The 22,314-nt window shown below is 36.1% G+C and overlaps 2 protein-coding genes across 2 annotated transcripts in view; both read left to right on the top strand.

The window, feature by feature from the left end:
• LOC123557342 (telomeric repeat-binding factor 2-interacting protein 1-like) overlaps positions 1-14,348 on the top strand; it is a 21,175-nt gene extending 6,827 nt beyond the window's left edge. Inside the window, exons 2-7 of the mRNA XM_053543692.1 lie at positions 3,086-3,132; positions 3,528-3,632; positions 4,396-4,524; positions 6,031-6,145; positions 7,770-7,917; positions 13,225-14,348. Coding sequence (XP_053399667.1) covers positions 3,086-3,132; positions 3,528-3,632; positions 4,396-4,524; positions 6,031-6,145; positions 7,770-7,917; positions 13,225-14,333 — 1,653 coding nt within the window. The 3' untranslated portion in view covers positions 14,334-14,348. The remainder of the gene's footprint in view (positions 1-3,085; positions 3,133-3,527; positions 3,633-4,395; positions 4,525-6,030; positions 6,146-7,769; positions 7,918-13,224) is intronic.
• LOC128557082 (uncharacterized) lies at positions 14,348-22,314 on the top strand. Its single transcript, XM_053543693.1, has 4 exons — positions 14,348-14,827; positions 16,476-16,549; positions 20,094-20,208; positions 22,109-22,314. Exons 1-4 carry the CDS (start codon positions 14,665-14,667, stop codon positions 22,234-22,236), a joined length of 480 nt encoding a protein of 159 aa, XP_053399668.1. The 5' UTR covers positions 14,348-14,664; the 3' UTR covers positions 22,237-22,314.

Below are 22,314 nucleotides of genomic sequence, written 5' to 3'. Positions count from 1 at the left end.
CCGCATTGCGGTGCTCTTGTTTTAAACAGAACAACAAATTATTGAACAGTTTAGGGGTCAAACATCATATGAATTTGTTTCATGTCCGCTCTGTAACTCTTGAACTACTTGAAGAATTTTAAAGAAACTTGGACAAATGTCCACCACATCGAGACGACGTGCAGAGCACATGTTTCAGATGGCTCGCTTCATGGTCAAGGTCACACTTATGGGTTAAAGGTCATACCTTTGGGCGTATATTGCTCCGCATTGCGATACTCTTGTTAAAAGTAATGTGAAAATCAGATTCAGCAGCCCAGCTTCAAGGATTTTCAATAAACTTTGAACATTTTTATCTCACATGTCCAACTATTAATCATTTGTTGATACCGTAATCCTTCGGAAGTTTCAAGTCTGTCTATACTTTTACACTAAAGTTCTGGAACTCCAAAGTGGCCTAGGTATGGACACATATGGTAAACTTTACCGCACTGCAGAGGACTTTTTTATACGCCCGAAGGGACGTCGTATTATATTATACCCCCAGTGTCCATCTGTCTGTCCGTCCGTTAGCAATTTCATGTCCGCTCTGTAACTCTTGAACCCCTTGAAGGATTTCAAAGAAACTTGACACAAATGTTCACCACACAGAGGCGACGTGCAGAGCGCATGTTTTGGATGTCTCGCTTCAAGATCAAGGTCACACTTAGGGGTCAAAGGTCATATCAGTTTGTTTCGTGTCCGCTTTGTAACTCTTGAACTGCTTGAAGGATTTCAAAGATGCTTGGCACAAATGTTCACCACACTGAGACGACGTGCAGAGCGCATGTTTCAGATGACTCGCTTCAAGGTCAAGGTCACACTTAGGGGTCAAAGGTCATATATGACTTTGCTTTGTGTATATTGCTCTGCATTGCAGTGCTCTTGTTTTTGTTTGGCAGATCCCTTTTTAGCTCATCTGATTTTTTGAAAAAAAAATGATGAGTTATTGTCATCAAGCGGTTTTCGGCGTCTGCGTCGGCGTTGTCTGGTTAAGTTTTATGTTTAGGTCAGCTTTTCTCCTAAACTATCAAAGCTATTGCTTTGAAACTTGGAATACTTGTTCACCATCATAAGCTGACCCTGTATAGCAAGAAACATAACTCCATCTTGCTTTCTGCAAGATTTATGGCCCCTTTTGTACTTAGAAAATATCAGATTTCTTGGTTAAGTTTTATGTTTAGGTCAACTTTTCTCCTAAACTATCAAAGCTATTGCTTTGAAACTTGGAATACTTGTTCACTACATAAGCAGACCCTGTACATCAAGAAACATAACTCCATCTTGCTTTTTGCAAGATTTATTGCCCCTTTTGGACTTAGAAAATCAGTTTTCTTAGTTAAGTTTTATGTTTAGGTCAGCTTTTTTCCTAAACTATCAAAGCTATTGCTTTAAAACTTGCAACACTTGTTCACCTTCATAAGTTGACCCTGTACAGCAAGAAACATAACTCTGTCCTGCTTTTTGCAAGATTTATGGCCCCTTTTGGACTTAGAAAATATCAGATTTCTTGGTTAAGTTTTATGTTTAGGTCAACTTTTTCTCTTAAACTATCAAAGCTATTGCTTTGAAACTTGCAACACTTGTTCACCATCATAAGCTGACCCTGTACAGCAAGCAACGTAACTCTATCCTGCTTTTTGCAAGAATGATGGCCCTTTTTAGACTTAGAAAATCATGGGTAGGACAATATTTCTATTACACAAAAAAAATCAGATGAGCGTCAGCACCCGCAAGGCGGTGCTCTTGTTGTTCACTTACAATAAAAAAAATTTGAATTACTTCCCTTTTATGTTACTATAAATAGTTCATTTTCAAACTATTTTAAGCTCGACTTTTCGAAGAAAAAGTAGAGCTAAGCCTATTGTAGTACTCGCCCTGGCATCACCGTTGGTTAAAGTTTTTGATAAAGTCAAATATCTCTGTTACTATGAAAGCTATTGACTTGAAACTTAAAATAGTTATTTACTATCAAAGTCTACACCAGGAGAAACAATCCCCATAACTCTGTTTGAATTTTGACAGAATTATGCCCCTTTTTAACTTAGAATTTTTGGTTAAAGTTTTGATAAAGTCAAATATCTCTGTTACTACTAAAGCTTTTGACTTGAAACTCAAAATAGTTATTTACTATCAAACTCTACACCAGGAGACACAATTCACATAACTCTGGTTTGAGCTTTGACAGACATATGCCCCTTTTTAACTTAGAATTTTTGGTTAAAGTTTTTGATATAGTCAAATATCTCTATTACTATTAAAGCTTTTGACTTGAAACTCAAAATAGTTATTTACTATCAAAGTCTACACTAGGAGACACAATTTCCATAACTCTGATTTGAATTTTGACAGAGTTATGTCTCTTTTTAACTTGGATTTTTTTTTTACTGGCAAAGCTCTAATTCAGAGTCAAGCACTGAGAAAAGTCAAGCGCGCTGTCTAACGGACAGCTCTTGTATTATTGGCCATAGGGAAAAACCGAGACCACTTTTCTGTGGTACAACATGGATGGTACCTCTTAGGTGTATTTAGACATACCTGTACCTGGTAAGGATTTTTTTGTGGACTAAGAATTTTTTTTGGAATTTCTTCCCGTTGTTGTTCCTGTCCTTTGGGCTTCAACAGTCAAGTTCTTTAAGTTTTGCACCCATCCTCTGATGTAACCCTTCGGGCGTATGTTGCCCCGCTTGGCAGCGCTCTTGTTTGTTTTATTGTTCTTTTACAGCGCTTTTAGGCATTTAGTAGTTTAAATATTACCTTGCCATAATTCTTGGAATGAATCAGAGGTAGGCCCTTGTAAAGGGTACTTACTATTACAGATGCTGGCTGTTCTAAGGGTTTTAAGTCAGTCATGACTGCAATTATTTTTAAATGTTGTTCATCACACTGAGGAGTCAAAAGAAAAGATCCCATTAAGACGAAGGAAAACATTGACATGTGAGGTAGAAATTTCAAAGTTTATGATAAACTATTTAAATTGTCAGTTGAATGTGATTTTTTATCACATTTAACAAAGGTCCGATCATTGCCCTATTGTTTACTTAAGCTTTGTTTTGCATATTTACAGTATGGTGGTGGAAAAGTAACATCGAAAGTATTGAAGGATAGTACCAAGTAAGTAAGACTTTGTTACATCTGTATTATCAGGCTTTTTAATTGTCATTCAACAAACACTGTGAACAGACTCTTTATCATGAAAAATATAAAATTATGTTTAATTATTATCTAAAAAAAGATGTACAAGGAGGGGATGTCAGCCACTCGACTGTTTCAGACACACCACATCAAGTCTCAAGGGTGCTTCTGTATTATAACCCATTGATACTGTAATTGTCCTAGAAGCAGTCTAACCTCTTTGACAGCAAATGCACTTATTTTCTTTTACAGTATATCAGAGCTTGTATTACTATTAAAGGGTGGCAAAATTTTACATGTCAATTTTTGCCAAGAGCTATATATCTGTATAATGGTTATGTAGTTAAGTATGGTGTAATGAATTTTCCTTTCAGACTAGCAGAGAAAGGAAGTATGGTATCTGGTGATGATTACATTTCAGCACACTTCATAGAAGACTGTGTAAAGCAGAATAAACTGTTGCCCGTGGATTCTTACAGGTATAATTGAATGACATTAAACATGTCACTTACAAAGTTCTTTTGTCATACTTTTAATGCACATTATGTAAGGTACCGTTTAGAGCATGTGTGTTTTACTGTAAGTTATAGTTGCATACAATTACTTACATAATTTTGGTCATTTCCTTTTCACAAACATTTTGTTTGTCTTCAAACACATGTCTTTGTGCTATGGTCTTATATTGTTTATCAGTTCATCGTTCCATTTAAATGAAGTAGTATACTATTGGGTGACGTTTACTTAAAGCAGTCTCTAGTTTCCGATGTGGAAGGTTGGTGGTTCTACACAGTGGAACCCTGTGCATGAAATAATGCCCCCCAGGGACAATTAGTGTCTTCTTCAACCAGCAAAAGCTGGAAAGTTGATCATATATGATCTTAAATAGTGTCAATGTGACTTGAAACCCAACAAAACAAACAGACATACATGTACTTAAATGCAGGGTTTCTAAAAGCCAGTATGATTTTGGGCATTTGAATATGACACAGCCTCTGGAAATGAAGACAAGTCTTCTTTAAAATGTATAAAACTGGCGAAGTGGCTGAATCGTCGTAAATGATTACATAGTCGTTTTTTATCATTTCCCTTAAGTTATTGTGAGGAAGTGGTTTTTCCAATGTTCAGAGTTGAGCCAGGGACCAGACTTAGCTCTTCATCTCAATACACTGTTTTATATCTCCAACATAATTATCATATTTCCAGTCCCTTTCGTTGTACACATATTTATTTCTGTTTATCTAGAGTACAGCCGGGGACAAGAGTTCGCTCGCCTTCAGGAGATTCTGATGTATCTAAATACAGCTTTAGCTCCAATGACAGTATGTCTCCAGCTGGTTATATTGTACAGACATCAGCGAGGGATTATAAAGGGTAGGTTTCAAGTTTTTATACATTGGTCTTTAAAGTTCACCTGAGCAGGAAGCGCTCATGATGAGCTTTTACGATCATTGGGATTTCCATCTTCTGTACATCTTCTACAATTTATTTAAAGAAAATCTCTGCAACCACCAAGTCAGTTTCAACCAAATTTCACAGAAATATTTTCAGGGTGGTCCTGAAATTCTTTCAAAAGGTCATCCATAAATTCTGGTTGCCATGGCAACCAAAAGGAAAAAAACTTGTGGAGATTGTTTTGGCTGTATAGAAAATTTTGAAAATCCTTTCAGAAAGCAATGGCTTGATTTCAGAATAGTTCCACAGACATAATTATTCCTTAAGTGACCCTCTACCAAATTCCTTCAAACCATTTGCTCCTGTTTAATATCTGCAAGGGAGTGGGGCTATTATGGAAAATTTTCTCTGAAATCACTGGTCTTTTTAAAAATAGTTTCACAGCAATGTTCCTTAAATGAACCTTTTCCAAATTGCTTTTAATCGATCTGTTTCATTAAAGAATATGGCCACCAAGGAGTGGGGCTAGTTTTCCATCTATGGCAATATGGAAAAATTTTAAATATCTCTGAAACTACTGTTCAGAATCATTTTACTCATTTACTTTTAAGATTGCCTGGTATTGTGAGGTAAAAAGCTGCAGAGACTGGGCAAGTTGAAAATGCTGTACATGAATGGTTGAGTGGGAAGTATTTCCTTCAAGCTGAGCACTATTATCAATGATTGAGGAATGTTCTGTTCAATTTCGTCCTTTAGGGTGTTTTTCATTTACATGTAATGTTGTGAACCAGTCTCAGATACAATTTCTGCCTTTGGATTCAGAAAAAATTGTGCTGCAGGGAGAAATTGACTACAACCCAGTCAGACTAATACACTACTTGTGTATTTGGCCTTGCCAGGGGAAGTCAGGGAATGTGTTATGATGCACAATTAATTTTCTTAAAAAAAAGCCGTCTATTAAAAAAAGCAATTGAGCAAAAGTAAATTGGGTGAAAATTAAGTTGTTAAGCGATAAAAAACCAAAATTTGCAATTACCTTAAAAGTAAAGTGGTAAATACCCAATTACAACAAAAGCATATCTGTAGCCCAAGGCTTAACCCTTACCGTGCTGGACACGATTGATTATGCTTTTACGACCAGTGTAGACCAAGATCAGCCTGCACATCTGTGCAGTCTGATCATGGTCTACACTGTTTGCTTTTCAGTCAGTAATTTTTCAGTAAACACCCCTTCAAATGATAAGTGGTACTGCCAAAATTAGAAGATGGACCAGTCCATTATGGAAATTTAGCATGGTAAGGGTTAAGGTATGTGACTGCTTAAGACAAGCTGAAATTATAACCAAAAAAAACTAATTTTGGATGTTAACTGACTGGCTACTTGAGAGCAAGCGGCTGCTTAATATGGGTGACAGTTGAAGCAGGTTCAGCTATATATAAAGTGAAAGCTGACTGAAACGTTTGACATTTTCTATTTATATCTAGGAGAAGCAAGTACACAAAGGAGGAGGATATTGCTATGATTACATTCCTGGTGGAAGAAAGGAGATACTCTGAAGCCCTGGGTATACGTGTCTGGAAAGATATGGAACTCCGGAAAGTAAGATACAGCTGTAGATAGATCTATCTGGCGTTGACGTCAAACCCCTTGCGGGAACGTAGACGTTTCATAGATAGGTCATTGTCTTAAATGTTGGTGTTTAAAATTATTCTGTTTAAGAAATATTTAAACATTAAAGTTTTAAAGCAGCCTATATAGTCATTTTCAAGGTGTGTTTAACCCTTACCCTGCTAAATTCTTATAATGAACTTGTCCATCTCTCAATTGGACAGTACCACGAACTGTTAAAAGGGGTGCATACCAAAAAGGTACTGACTGAATGGGGAACAGTGCAGATCTTGATCAGACTGCATGGATGTGCAGACTGATCATGATCTACACTGGTCGCAAAGGCAGAATCAGTTGTCCAGCATGATAAGGGTTAGCAGGAGAGTAAATGTGTTTACTAGGGTTCCCACAGGCCTAGAAAAGTCCTCAGATTTAATGCTATGCCTTGAAAACTTATGAAAAGGACTAAAACTCTGGAAAAAAATCCTACATGAATTTCAACCAGGACTTTTTGAAAAAATGGTCTGTCAGCAACTTGTTTTTGGGGAAAGAAAAATTATGAAAAAAAGAAATGGACAAAATGAAGATTTTTTGGGGGGTACCCGGTGGGGGGTTAACGTGGCACCGGCACAATTATAGGTCATATGGCGACTTTCCAACTTTGGGGAGGAAGACCCCAGGTGCCCCTCCTTGCATTATTTCATCATGAGCGGGCACCTGGGTAGAACCACCAACCTTCCATAAGCCAGATGGATGGCTTCCTTACATGAAGAATACAACGCCCCGAGTGAGGCTCGAATCCTCATTGATGAGGGGGAAGTGATTTAGTGACCTTTACCACTCCCACACGGAGGCCCCCAAAATGAAGATAATTTGAAAGAAAATATTGATATCTATTTTATTTTTTTTTGTCAATCCAGTAGTGGTTATAAAAGACAGCATATTTTTTATCAGTTTACAAATTTGCAAATTCTACAATAACCCAGTTTTGGAAATAGTTGACAAAAATTGTTTTGACTAACATTTCAGGATCTGGTTTAGAAAAAAATGGTCCTTGGGAAAGTGTAAAAAAATACTTAAAAAGCTCTTGAGAAGTACTTGAATTTTGTTTTGGATGTTCTTTATGAACCAGAAATAAACACTCCTGATGATGTTATGACAAGAAAAAAAAGCATGCTGTACTAGTATTACTGTGCTTAAATAGGCATTTACCATAAATGCGATGGATCCCTCCCAAACTGAACAGCCTTGGTAACACTGTAGAAGAGCAGTGTAAAAGAGTTTTAAGTTCAGAGGGGTATAAACAAATGAAAACAGCTTATTCTTGACAAAGACATTTGTTTAGTTTTGAGGGGTTTAGGGTTTACTGCAGGTCAGAAAATGTCACAAACCGAGGTTATTCAATGGCGTTGACATGTAAACAACATATGATACACTTGGTAACTTCAATGGCTTGAATATCATTTGCATATCATATGAGTGATACAGTGACATGCTCAGATATGTCCACACCTTTATTTTTATATATAAACATGATATTTGAAATTTTGATAAAGATGCGAGTTTTCCTACATTGTCTCCTATATTTATAACAATTATATTTCTTTCTCTCCAGATAACTAAACACACTGCAAGCTCAATGAATACCCGCTACAGAAAACATATTTTACCAAACATAGAGAGCTATAAATATGATGTGGATAGACGGTGGTTGTCAAAGCTTACTGGTGGAAGTGTTGTGAAGAAAACAGAACCAGAATTTAGTAAGTTTGCCAGAAGTGTTTGATTGTAATCTTGCGTTTAAAACTTTCTTCAAGCTAAGCTGTCAGTATAGGTTGATGGTCCAGCATCCTTTGTCCTGCATCAGCATTTTTACCTGAACATCACCACTGAAATTTCTGGTCAGAAATACACCAAATTTGGTCTGTAGTATCCTGGCATGAACCTCTCTTCAGCAGCCAGAGCTGAAGGTGGAAAACCTTGTAAGTGACTATACATGAACAACTTCATGGACCTTTACCAAACTTGGTCTTAGCATCCTTGTATGAACCTCTCTCAAGTTTGTTACCCCAGCCGATGAAATCGGGAGTGGGGGTATTGAAATGGCGTTGTCAGTCCGTCCGTCCATCCACAGTCATTTCTCAGTAACTACCTTGTAGAATTTCATGAAACTTGAAATAAACATGAACCAACATACTGCGATGATGCCCATCAAGTTTTTTGTTTTGGATTGGTCAAATTTCCTTAGGGTTATTGCCCTTGATTTAATGAAAAATGTCCGTCCGCAGCCATTTCTCTGTAACTAGCAGGTAGAATTTCATTAAACATGAAATAGACATGAACCAAAATACAGCAATGATGCCCTTCAAGTTTTTTTTTGATTGGTCAATTTCTCTTAGAGTTATTGCCCTTGATTTAATGAAAAATGCACAAAAATGTCCATCCACAGCCATTTCTCAGTAACTAGCAGGTAGAATTTCATCAAACTTGAAATAAACATGAGCCAACATACTGCAATGATGCCCGTCAAGTTTTTAGCTCACCTGAGCAATGCTCAGGTGAGTTTTTCTGATCACTCAATGTCCGGCGTCCGTCGTCTGTCTGTCTGTCGTCTGTCGTCTGTCGTCTGTCGTCTGTCAACATTTAGCTTGTGTATGCGATAGAGGCTGTATTTTTCAATTAATCTTCATGAATTTTGGTCAGAATGATAACCTTGATGAAATCTAGGCCGAGTTCGAAAATGGGTCATCTCGGGTCAAAAACTAGGTCACTAGGTCAAATCAAAGAAAAACCTTGTGTATGCGATAGAGGCTGTATTTTTCAATTGATCTTCATGAATATTGGTCAGAATGATAACCTTGATGAAATCTAGGCCGAGTTCGAAAATGGGTCATCCCGGGTCAGAAAACTAGGTCACTAGGTCAAATCAAAGAAAAACCTTGTGTATGCGATAGAGGCTGTATTTTTCAATTGATCTTCATGAATATTGGTCAGAATGATAATCTTGATGAAATCTAGGCCGAGTTCGAAAATGGGTCATCTAGGTTCAAAAACTAGGTCACTAGGTCAAATCAAAGAAAAACCTTGTGTATGCGATAGAGGCGGTATTTTTCAATTGCTCTTCATGAATTTTGGTCAGAATGATTACCTTGATGAAATCTAGGCCGAGTTCGAAAATGGGTCATCTCGGTTCAAAAACTAGGTCACTAGGTCAAATCAAAGAAAAACCTTGTGTATGCGATAGAGGCGGTATTTTTCAATTGATCTTCATGAATTTTGGTCAGAATGATATCCTTGATGAAATCTAGGCCGAGTTTGAAAATGGGTCATCTCGGGTCAAAAACTAGGTCACTAGGTCAAATCAAGGAAAAACCTTGTGTATGCAATAGAGGCTGTATTTTTCAACTGATCTTCATGATATTTAGCCAGAATGATTACCTTGATAAAATCTAGGCCGAGTTCGAAAATGGGTCATCTGGGATCAAAAACTAGGTCACTAGGTCAAATCGAAGAAAAACATTGTGTATGCAATAGAGGATGTAGTTTTCAATTGATCTTCATGAAATTTGGTCAGAGTGATTGCCTTGATGAAATCTAGGTCGAGTTTGAATATGGGTTATCTGAGGTCAAAAACTAGGTCACTAGATCAAATTAAAGAAAAATCTTGTGTATGCGATAGAGACTGTTTTTTTCAATTGATTTTTATGAAATTTGGTCAGGATGATTGCCTTAATGAAATCTAGGTCGAATTTGAATATGGGTCATCTGAGGTCAAAAACTAGGTCACTTGGTCAAATCAAAGAAAAAACTTGTGTATGTGATAGAGGCTGTATTTTTCAATTGATCTTCATGAATTTTGGTCAGAATGATTGCCTTGATAAAATCTAGGTCGAGTTTGAACATTTGGTCATCTAGGGTCAAAAACTAGGTCATATCTAAGAAAATGCTTGTTTTATCGCAAGAGACCAATTTTTTGGTCCAATCTTAATGAAAATTGGTCAGAATATTAATTTTTGTTTCCATGAAATCACTAGGTCAGACATGTTTTACACTGTTATGGTGTGTTTCTTAGGTGAGCGACCTAGGGCCATCTTGGCCCTCTTGTTTTTTTTTATTAGTCAATTTCCCTTAGAGTTATTGCCTTTGATCTAATGAAAAATACACATCTGCAGCCATTTCTCACTAATAAGTTGGTAGAATTTCATGAAACTTGAAATAAATATGAACCAACATACTTTGATGATGCCCGTCATTTTCTTTTTTTATTTGTCAATTTTCCGTACAGTTATTGCCCTTTAATTGTTTAAAAATCCACAGATTTGTACATAACAAACCAACCAATTTGAAGAATTTCATTAAACTTCTTTCATTCTTTTCCATGAACATTTATTATAAAAATGTGAAATGTGAAGTTGTGTACCCACACCTGGTTGCCACCTTGCCTTGGTCCCCCCACCCCCCACCACCCTCCCCAATTTTTTTTTTCTTTTTTAATTTTTAATTTTCCATCAATATTTATAATCAATATGTAAAGTTTTGTACCCTCACCCTCCTGGCATTGTTACACAGTGTAACAGACGGCACTGTTTATAATTGCTGTTAACACACATTGAGATGTTTGTATAACTGAAACGGACAGAAATAATTCTAACATTAAATATTTCCTGCCTTCCTTGGCTTTGGAACAATAAGTAAAACAATAAACCTATGCAAGGTATACTCAAAGGAATCGGCCATTTTGTTGCGAATGTCAACATGTTTAATAACCCAAAGCATCGAAAAAGACGAAAATGAAAATGAACAGATCAGATTAAGGTGTACCAGCACTAAATGAAGGGCCCTACCGAACAGTTTGCTGTATAATACAAATAGCCTTCTTTCTCCATGTCCATAGTACATTTTCTCATCTAAAATTAACAGGTTATTCAAACATATTTAATCAAAGTTTCTAAGAAACTAAATTTATTAATTGTCTCCCAGACTTCTGTCCTTTATGGTAGTTTAATTCCGTGAGGGTAATTATTGTACCGTATAGCGGGTTATTTCTGTGGTCAAAATATTCTGCGTTTTGGCCCCAAAAATTGAGAAACAAATTTCTGCGTGTTTAATTTCTGCGTTTTCACATAAAAGGAAGAGAAATTTCTGCGTTTTTATGCCAAAGAGGAGGTAATTCCTCGCATATTCGGGCGTTGTGAGAATGATAGCGTATGGAAACAATAAACTAAATTACTGGTAACTGTTGTAAAATAACTTGGCATTTAAGGAATACAATGTAGAATATAATAACATGTGAATTGAAAAAATATAAGTCTAACAACAATTGCACAAACAACAACTTCAAACTACGGTATATCGGCATAACGGTTACACTGCTTATATAAAGGTTACTAAAGTAAAGTTCGGAAGATCTTCACAAGGGATTAATAACACAAGTGAAATTCACTCAGTTTATTTTATTCACAGAAGAAAAACGTTTTCTGAGGGATTAACAGTTTGGACTTTGATTGACCATCACACCTAATTACACCATTATCGGTAATTTCCCATAATTAGACCATGCCATTGTGATTTTCGGATTACCTAAGGAAATAAAGCGTGAAACAACGTTGGTAAAAATAATGCAGATTTTTTGCGTTTTAAATTTTTGCTAGATGAATATTCTGCTGGAAATATTTTTGCGATTCTACCGAGAGACCGCAGAAACGCAGAAATATTCCCCCTGTAGAAATAACCCGCTATACGGTAATGGAGACGTAAACATGTTCCGAGGTGCAAATGAAAGCTGGCTCTGTTTCTTGGTTTATAAATTATAAATTATTTCTGTATTTACTAAAATTTCAAAACTATCGAAACTATCGATTGTTGAAGGAACTATCGGCGATTGTTATTGGATCGTGACTTTTCTATCGATGCATGCTATCGGGACACTTAGTATCACAATGCATCGATAGTTCGATGTATCGTTACACCCCTACTCATTTTATACAAGTTCTGTCTCCATTAATTGTTTTAACATTGAAGAACCTTCAGTATCTCTTAATGTAAAAGTATGTTCAAAGTTAGGGGATAGGTATTGTTTACAAAACATGTACATGTAGCCAAACATTAGTCTGTCCTACAGACCTCTGCTTATCTTACAATCAATACTTTCCCTTGAAATACATAATAAAGTTCATGTCCTAAAACTCACAAGGTAAGGCAAAAAATGGAGATACATCTAGTCCATAGATAAGATGAGTCCTAATATACTGCGTTGTAACTCCCAAAGAAAGGCTGAAATCAGGTTCTTTAAACTCCAAAGCAAGGCCAATCTCAGATGATAGTCTATAGATAAGACAAGTCCTATGTTACAGCATGGTAACTCTAAAACCAAGGCTGAAATCAGAAATAGTCCATAGATAAGTCAAGTCCTATTAGTAAAGTTTTTCAATGATGTGCAAAATAATGAAACTTCAAAAAGAAAACAAGTCATAAAACTAGTCTAGCTGGAAATACAAATTCACTTAAAGAACAACCCACCAGCTTAGCTCAATAGGGAGAGCGCCGATCTACAGATTGCGGGGTTGTGAGTTCGATCCTCTGGCAGGCCATATGTTCTCCGTGACAATTTTATAAAAGACATTGTGTCTGAAATCATTCGTCCTCCACCTCTGATTCATGTGGGGAAGTTGGCAGTTACTTGCGGAGAACAGGTTTGTACTGGTACAAAGTTAGGTTAACAGCCCGCTGTTACATAACTGAAATACTGTTGAAAAACGGTGTTAACTCTTACCCTGCTAAATTTCTATAATGAGCTTGTCCATCTTTCAATTTGGACAGTACCATTAAGTGTTTAAAAGGGGTGTTTACCAAAAAGATACTGACTGAATGGCGAACAGTGCAGATCATGATCAGACTGCATGGATGTGCAAGCTGACCATGATTTACACTGGTCGCAGAGGCAGAATAAATTGTGTCCAGCATGGTAAGGGTTAGACCTAATACAAACAAACAGTTAAAGAACTGTTTAAATAGGTACATATTATACCAACATCATGTTTCTTTTTGTCATTGACTTCCTGTATTTGCAGCTGCTGATGCCTTATTTGCAACATATAAGAAGAGAAGTAAGAGACCTGATAGTACCGCAAGAAAAGTGAACCTGACAGGAGGGTTTGGAGATATGTTTGATTTTACAATGAGCGATGAGGATAATCCAAAGAAGACAGAAAATGTACATGAAATAAAAAATATAAATGAAAAGAAAGAAAATGGGGACAAAGTGGTCGAAGTGGGAAATAAATCTCTTAATAAGAAAAGCAAGGATTTAAAAGAAGATCAAATGAACAGTAAGAAAGGCAAAGAAAACCAAGGCAAAGAAATTAACGAAAACCAAGGTGACAATAAGAAAGGCAAGGAAATAATAGAAAACAAAGGTGACATTAAGACAGGCAAAGACAACAAACAAAACCAAGGTGACAGTAAGAAAAGCAAAGAAATGAAAGGAAACAAAGGTGACAATCAGCATGATGGTGCAGAAAACAGTAAGAATAAAACTAATAGTGATGAACTTATCCATATAGGAACAAATTTTGAAGAAAATAACATTAAGAAAGCTGATAATGAAGAACCTAGTAGGGAAATAGCGACTTACGAAGAAATTTGTAAGGATTCAAGTAATAGAGAAGAACAGAGTGGGGGAAAATCAAACTGTGAAAAATGTAATCAAGTAGAAACAGATTGTGAAAAGCATTGCAAGGAAAAGGTATATCGTGCGTATGCTGTGGAAGTGGTTTTAGACAAGTTAACAGAGAAAGAGATTAACTCTGAAAAAGGAAAATTTGACCATTCATTGGAAACACTAAATGAAAAGGAAAAACTCCCTGCTGAAAGTAAGGATAAGTGTGATGGCATCCCAGGAATTTCAAGAAAATCAAATGATTTATTTGAACAGATTAATAAAAGATCTAAAGGGAAAGATAAGAATAAACTTAATTCTAAACTTGATATTGATAATGACAAAGAAGATATAGAATACTTAAATGCTGCTCCTCCTTCTCCATCAGACATATTTCAGATGACAGATGAGGATAGCATGGAACTTGAAGAAAATGATAAAGTTGATAAAAATGAGGAAATTAAAATGATAGTTAAAAAAATGGATGATGGGAGGTTGACACTGTCACAGAGAATCATGTGATAGTGACCCTAGTGACAATGAGATTGAGCTTGAAGTACCAGCTGTGTTAAAAAATGGTAAAAGGAAAGTTGATGAAGTAGACTTTGGGACATGTACAACTAAGAAAAGACTTGTGAATTCTGTTAATAAGGCTAAAGAAAATACTCAGGTAGTAATTGTAAAAAATAGTTCTCAAGTAAGTGAAAATGCTGGGACTCAAGAACCTGAAGTAGTTGAAATTAGTAGCAATGAAGTAACTTCATCTGGTCAGTGTATAATTGAAAACTCGGGTGAAAGTGGAGGAGTGGATATCTTGAATGACAGTAATAATGACTCTGATAGTTTTGATGAAATGCTAAGAAGTTACATTAAAGAAAAAAACATTACAGTAATAAATATGGCTGATGAAGGAAATGATAGAGATGCTGAAGTAACTATTGTTAACAAACGCACCAGGCAGTCCAGCAAGGAACACAATGGAAAACAAGATGTAAGAAAGAGAAGGCATGGAACAGGTACATATACTTTTAACTCCAAGCACTAAACAATTCATAAGAACTAAAGATTAATTACCTTTTCAAGTGATATCTTAGTCAGAAAAAACTGTATTTGGAAATACCCGATCTACCCTAAAATTGAGTTCAAAACCTAAGTAGTTTATTTGTCTCTTCATAATTTTTTTCCTGTCAGAAGTGAATACTGTGAAATCATTAATACTTGTGGGGGACTAATTTTTGTGGATTTTGTGGTTGGGTCAATCAGTGAAATTTAATCCCAACAAACAAGTAAAATTCTCATTCACTTTATGTTCAAAAGTTGAAATCCACGAATTCATATCCCCACGAAATTGCCGTTTTGACCAAAACTACGAAATTTCATGCCCACGAAATTTAATGACTTTACAGTATTACTGATATTTTGTGACCCATTATTCGGACATATTTGAACCCGGTTTCGCACACCATGACTAAAAATTCTCTAATTCTTTGTACAATGCAGATATTGGTTGAATCGAAATTGCACAACACAGATACTTCTGTAGAAACCGTATTTTTAGCTGTCATTATCATAATGATGTCGCTATAACATGCACAAACGAGGTACCCTCAGTGGCGTCTAATTTTATGCTGTCTCGGTGATACTTTTACTACACTTTTATAGATCCTTGTTCTTTTATCAGAATGCCTGCTTGTCATTTAGAAAACTATAGGAACATTCAGAAGGCAACCTGGTCCCTTGGATTCACCAGTTTTAATTTCTCTTGGCAAATATTTCATAACAAGAAACGGAAAATTCTTTGGTGTGCGAAACCGTGAACTGTGCGAAAATGGGTACACTTACCCTACATGTATATACATACAGTCCACATAATTATGCAGTCTTGTGAGTGTCAAATTGCAATGTACAGTGTCAGTGCATGTGAGGGGTACATTCATCACCTTCAGTCATAGCTCTAGTTACTTTTATTTTACACTATAAAAGATTGAAAGTGTAACAAACTGAAAATAACTTAGCCCTGACTGGGACTGTTAACTAAGGACCTGTCACACCTAAGGATAGACTCAACTATATCACTATAAAAGCTAGCTGTATAGCAAGGAAGTACAAGTGCACCACTGTAGTCTCTAACCAACTACAGACACATCCATTTTAGAATTAATCCTTGAATTCCATGAGTTAACAGCTCTTTGGTTGTCTTGCTGGCTTGTGGAAGGTATATGGTTCTACTGGGAAGCCTGCCTGTGCCGGAAACAATGCCTGGAGGGGCACCTTCGGTCTTCCTCCACCAAGCTGGAAATGTCACCATATGACCTAAACTATGTTTGACTCTTAACCAACCAAAACAAAGAAAAAAAACCATTATCTTTGTGATGTTCTAAGGTGGCAGTTCATATCAACTTACAGGTTATTTACACTGGGTCCCATGTAACAGACAACCCGGACTCGAACATGCAACTTCTTACACCTAAAGCTTAGATATGAGATGCCCTGGATTTGAGTCCTGGTCAGGGCTGAAATAATATCAATATGTTACAAGTTCAGAACAATATGATCTAAGTCTTGAGAAATGCCCCTGTATTTTGCTTGCAACAATGTACTGTATAATGTTGATGTGTGTGTAATTTCATCAAAGAAGTGAGCTGTTTTCTTATGATGTTTCAGACAGTACAAAAATTGTCAGTGAACGAGATGAAAAGAAAAGAAAGCTTGTGGCTGAGTGCAAAGCAACAATTCAGGTATGGCCAACTGTGAATGTTGTGTACCTTTTGTATATATCACTCAATCATTCTCATATATATAAATTATGGATTTTTTTATGTAGCATTTCTGATTTTGACTGTTACTTTGTCACAAGTTTAAGAAATGAAAAACAAAATTGAATGTGAAGCTTTCATTTTATTCTTCTGTTTGGTTCACTGACTAAAAAAGAAACAGTGTGAAGTATGTATACAGTCATTATTTTAAAATCAGATCTACCATTTTGAATTTTAACAATATCTTTTGATTCATTTTCATTTAATGGCCAAATTGTATACTTCAGTGTAAATTTCTGTCCTGTGATTTTCTTAAAAAATAAAATCTGGTATATATCAATATTTTAACTACTAATGTTGCTTTTATGCAAACTAAGATAGTTTGATAAGGGCAATATTTCCAAGTCAGCTGATTGAAACTTTATAAAATTTTATGATGAAACTACCCCCATTAAAGTAGATTTTTAGCACTACTTTTTGAAGAAAAAGTAGAGCTATTGCACTCGCCCCGGCGTCAGCGTCACTGTTGGTTAAAGTCTTTGATAAAGTCAGATATCTCTGTTACTATTAAAGCTGTTGACTTGAAACTTAAAATAGTTATTTACTATCAACCAGGAGAAACAATCTCCATATCTCTGTTTTAATTTTGACAGAGTTATGCCCCTTTTTAACTTAGAATTTTTTGGTTAAAGTTTTTGATAAAGTTAAATATCTCTGTTACTGTCAAAGCTATTGACTTGAAACTTAAAGTAATTATTTACTATCAAAGGCTACACCAGAAGAAACAACCCCCCATAACTCTGATTTGAATTTTGACAGAGATATGCCCCTTTTACTGGCAAAGCTCTAATTCAGAGTCAAGCACTGAGAAAAGTTGAGCGTGCTGTCTTACAGACAGCTCTTGTTGAAAATGAGCTTGTAACGCAGAAAAAGGATTTTTTTTTCAGTATTTGAGCAAGATGAGGCATACCATTGTCTTTTGGAATTTAAATGGCATTTAGGTCAAAACTGGAGAAAACGTCTTATTATCCGTTACGTATTAACCTTACAGATTCCTATTTCTTTACACCCTCACCAGTGTAGGCTAAAGCTTCGCATAGAATTCTTTATGTGAGGAAGCCATCCCACTGTTTTTTGGAAGGTCAGTGGTGCCAGTCCTTGATGATATAAAGCCCACAAAAAGTGGAATGTTGCCATATTACCTACAATAATGTCAGTGTGATGCTAAACCCACCAAAATCAAAGAAGAATTTCTTTACTGTAACAATGATTTATATTTTAGGTGATCTTTGTTAACAAGCTTACTTTACTTTTAAAATACGGAGAGAGAGAAATCATTTTTTACCAAACTTTTTCATAGAATACAGCTGGGAATTACTGTCTGAAATTTAGGGTAAAAAGATCCTTTATCAGTTTGGAATATGACCCAATAATGGCTATGAAAAATCAACCAAAGCTAAACCTTAGTAAAATTCATGAAAATTTCTGTAAGATCAAGTGATAAAAAGCATTAATGGTGAGATTAACAGGGTGTAAATTTGCAAGACTGGTGCTGGATTAGTGGACCTTGCATACAATATTTTTTTGTTCATTGTTTCAAAGAAAATTCTTTGTCTGACTTTATTTTCTCGCAGCAAGACTAAGTGATTCAAATTCCGATGGTGTTGACAGCGTCAACAATTGGGAATAACTAAAAAATCGTTACATATATTTCTTTTACACCTTGTAGGATGGTTCAAAAACTCATTTTACACTGCCAAGGTGAGTCCTGGGCCCCTTGTGACCTTGACCTTGAAGAAATTAGCATTTTTTATAAAAAAAATTTACGCCTTTGAAAATTCACAAAAATGACAATGTCTCAAAAACCATTACATATATTGCTTTGAAACATTGTAGGATGGTTCCAAAACTCATTTTACACCCCCATGGCAAGTCCTGGCCTCTTAGTGACCTTGACCCTCACCTTGAAGAAATTAGCATTATTTTAGAAAAAAATTTACGCCTTTGAAAATTCACAAAAATGACAATTTCTCAAAACCAAAACCGTTAAAAATATAATGTGAGTATAAAACCCGCTAGTATGAGTCCAGTTGCCCTTGGGCGAGACACTTTCTGGCAGTGGCCTTGTTTTTAAAACTTAATGTTTATCTTTTAGATGTAACAAGGCTTTATGAAGTGAATTTACTTTTAGATTTATTAGTATGAGGAAAAGATATATAAACAACAAATTTTTTAGCTGTAGTTAAAAACGTTCATATTTAATTCAGACTTACTGGGTTTTTGTGCCCCCCCCCCCCCCCCCCCCCCCCCCCCCCATGAGTGGTGGGAGCATATAGATTTGGTCTTGTCTGTCTGTCTGTCCTAAGTTCGTGACACGCCTAGCTCGAAAAGTATTTGATACATATTGATGAAACCTTGCGTGAGTGTTTATTATGATATGAACTTGCGCACCTTCTATTTTTCGTCTGGCTCCGCCCCCTATTTTCAGAGTTATGGCCCCTGAAATAGTCAAAAATGCACATTTTCACCTTGTGACACGCCTAGCTCAAAAAGTATTCGATATAAATTGATGAAACCTTGCATGAGTCTTAATCATGATATGAACTTGCCCACTCCTATTTTTCATCTGGCTCCGCCCCCTATTTTTAGAGTTGTGGCCCCTGAAATAGTCAAAAATGCACATTTTCACCTTGTGACATGCCTAGCTCAAAAAGTATTTGATATAGATACATGAAACCTTGCATGAGTCTTGATTATGATATGAACTTGCAAACCTCCTATTTTTCATCTGGCTTTGCCCCCTATTTTCAAAGTTATGGCCCCTGAAATAGTAAAAAATGCCCATTTTCACCTTGTGACACACCTAGCTCAAAAAGCGTTTGATATAGATTCATGAAACCTTGCATGAGTCTTAATCATGATATGAACTTGCGCACCTCCTATTTTTCATTTGGGTCCGCCCCCTATTTTTAGAGTTATGGCCCCTGAAATAGTCAAAAATACATATTTTCACCTTGTGATGCACCTGGCTCAAAAAGTATTTAATATAAATGGTTAAAAACTTGCATAAGTCTTTATCATGATATAAACTTGCACACCTCACATTTTTTGACTGGCTCCACCCCCTATTTTTAAAGTTATGGCCCCTGAAATAGTAAAAAAATGCACTTTTTCACCTAATTATGTGCCTAGCTCAAAAAGTATCAGATGTAAATTCAGGAAACCTTGCTGGACTCTTTATCGTGATGTGAACTTGCACACTTGGCATTCCTCTTGAGAATCTTAGCTCTTATTACAGACTTATGGCCCGTGAAATAACCAAAATAGTGGATTTTTTGTTTGTGATGCTCATAGCTCAAAAAGTAAAGGGCCTAGAATAATGAATCCTTTTCATAAAATGATTGTAGAGGCTATACCCAATTAAGACTGCAAACATTTGAATTATTGGCCCTCATTTATGACAAATGTACCAGTGGGGGGCACACCCTGTGTCCTACAGACACATTCTAGTTTATTTCTTTTTCAGACAATTGCCAACAAATACAACTTGTCAGAGAGATTTGTGTTACAGTTGCTCTTTCAGTGTAGTAATGATGTAAACAGATCGGTATCGTACATAGAATATGGACCCCATTCCCCCGGTAAATAAGTATTGTAATTATGTGCCTAAATATAATGGTTACTAATGATTATCTCCCTTGACAAGGGCAATTGCTTCTAATAGTAGTGGAAATTATTTGTCGTGATAAGGGCAATTTCTGCTATTAGTAATGGTTAATAATAATAACCTCACCTCCCTTGACAAGGGCATTTGCTGTTAATAGTAATGGTTAATGATGATTACTTCCCTTGACAAGGATAGTTTGCTGATAATAGTAAGGTTGATGATAATTAGCTTTAAGAAGGCCCATCCTGGTCTGTACTGTTTGCTTTTCACTCAGTAAATTTTCAGTGAATGCCCCTTCAAATGATAATTGGCATTGCCCAAATTGAATGATAGACCAGTCCATTTTTAGCTCATCTGATTTAAAAAAAAAAAAGTATTTGTCATCACTTGATCGGCGTCAGCATTGGCGTTGCCTGGTTAAGTTTTATGTTTAGGTCAGCTTTTCTCCTAAACTATAAAAGCTATTGCTTTGAAACTTACAACACTTGTTCACCATCAACAGCTGACTCTGTACAGCAAGAAACATAACTCCATCCTGCTTTTTGCAAGAATTATGGCCCCTTTTGGACTTAGAAAATATCACATTTCTTAGTTGTTTTATGTTTAGGTCAACTTTTCTCCTAAACTATCGCTTTGAAACTTGCAAGTTGCAACACTTGTTCACCATCAAAAGGTGACACTGTACAGTACTACATCCTCCTTTTTGCAAGAATTATGGCCCCTTTTGGACTTAGAAAATCAGATTTCTTGGTTAAGTTTTGTGTTTAGGTCAGCTTTTCACCTAAACTATCAAAGCTATTGCTTTAAAACTTGCAACGCTTGTTCACCATCAAAAGCTGACTCTGTTTAACGGTCAAAGCTAGGTATTGCTTTAAAACTTGGAGCAGTTATTCGCCATTAAAAGCTGACTCTGCACAGCAAGTACCATAACTTTACATTGCTTTTTGCAAGAATTATGGCCCCTTTTGGACTTAGAAAATCATGGGTAGGACAATATTTCTATTATACAGAGACAAAAAAAAATCAGATGATCATCTGCACCCGCAAGGCGGTGCTCTTGTTGTTATTTAGCAAGGTAAAGGTTAAAGAACGAGAGATATCTTCTTGATTTGGAGCATCTTCTGTATCTTGCCCTATCCTGCCAAAACATAACATGATTCACATTCTTCGGAGGAGTCATCCCTATATTAACCCTTAGCCTGCTAAATTTCTAAAATGGACCAGTCCATCATTCAATTTGGGCAATACCATTTATTATTCAAAGGGGTGTTCACTGAAAATTTACTGACTGAATAGCGAACAGTGCAGACCATGATCAGACTGCACGGATGTGCAGGCTGATCTTGGTCTGCACTGGTCGCAAAGGCAGTATCACATGCCGCCAGCAGGCTGAAGGTTAAGCAACAGTTGGCCACTGTAAATAAACTGATACAGTCTTTAACTACTGTATAAGTGGATAAATTTGTGGGTCAAAAAGTCTACAAATTGCTGATTCCAGACGTTTTGCAAGCTGAAATCCTCACAAATCGCCTGAAATTGAAATCCAAAAGAGCTAAGTTTTGTTTATCGTTACTTGATTATAATGACGTATGGTGAAAATGCAAATTTACACTGGCTGATATTTTATCGAATTTCTAGAATTCATGAACGTTTTTACGTCATGAACTTTGCCACTTACACAGTATACACATTGCATGTCAAAGAATCAAGGACAACCTCTGAAATTAGAGCTTTTTCTGCATCTTGTGCAATCTTCCAAAGTCTATGTGTGGTGGAATCAGTTGCAAACTATGAATATTTATGATACAGACAATCAGAGGTAGTTACATGATGGGAAAATATTTTGTTTAGAATAATTATCATTTTCTTTTCAGATTTGCCTCCCTGGACAGAGGCTGACGACAAGGCTCTTGAGAGAAACCCAAAGGCAGCTGGTCTTATACGCAAGTTTGGATTAGCAGATGTGATTGGCAGATATAATTTTATGAACTACATTACATAGATTCTGTGATGCTGCTTTAAACAATGTTCTTGCAAAAATTGCACAACTTATCATATATTTCTCTGGAGGTGTTTTTTG

The sequence above is a fragment of the Mercenaria mercenaria genome, chromosome 5 (genome assembly GCF_021730395.1).
Source record: "Mercenaria mercenaria strain notata chromosome 5, MADL_Memer_1, whole genome shotgun sequence".
Lineage (NCBI taxonomy): Eukaryota > Metazoa > Mollusca > Bivalvia > Venerida > Veneridae > Mercenaria > Mercenaria mercenaria.
The sequence above is the reverse complement of the archived record's forward strand: the minus strand, read 5'-3'. Positions and strand labels throughout refer to the sequence as shown.

What these genes read in the sequence shown, in the direction of transcription:
- LOC128557082 (XM_053543693.1), top strand. Translation starts at nt 14,665, where the DNA reads ATGCTAAGAAGTTACATTAAAGAAAAAAACATTACAGTAATAAATATG. An exon ending in AAAGAGAAGGCATGGAACAG is followed by an intron (nt 14,828 to 16,475) that starts GTACATATACTT and finishes ATGATGTTTCAG; the next exon opens with ACAGTACAAAAATTGTCAGT. An exon ending in AGTGCAAAGCAACAATTCAG is followed by an intron (nt 16,550 to 20,093) that starts GTATGGCCAACT and finishes TTTCTTTTTCAG; the next exon opens with ACAATTGCCAACAAATACAA.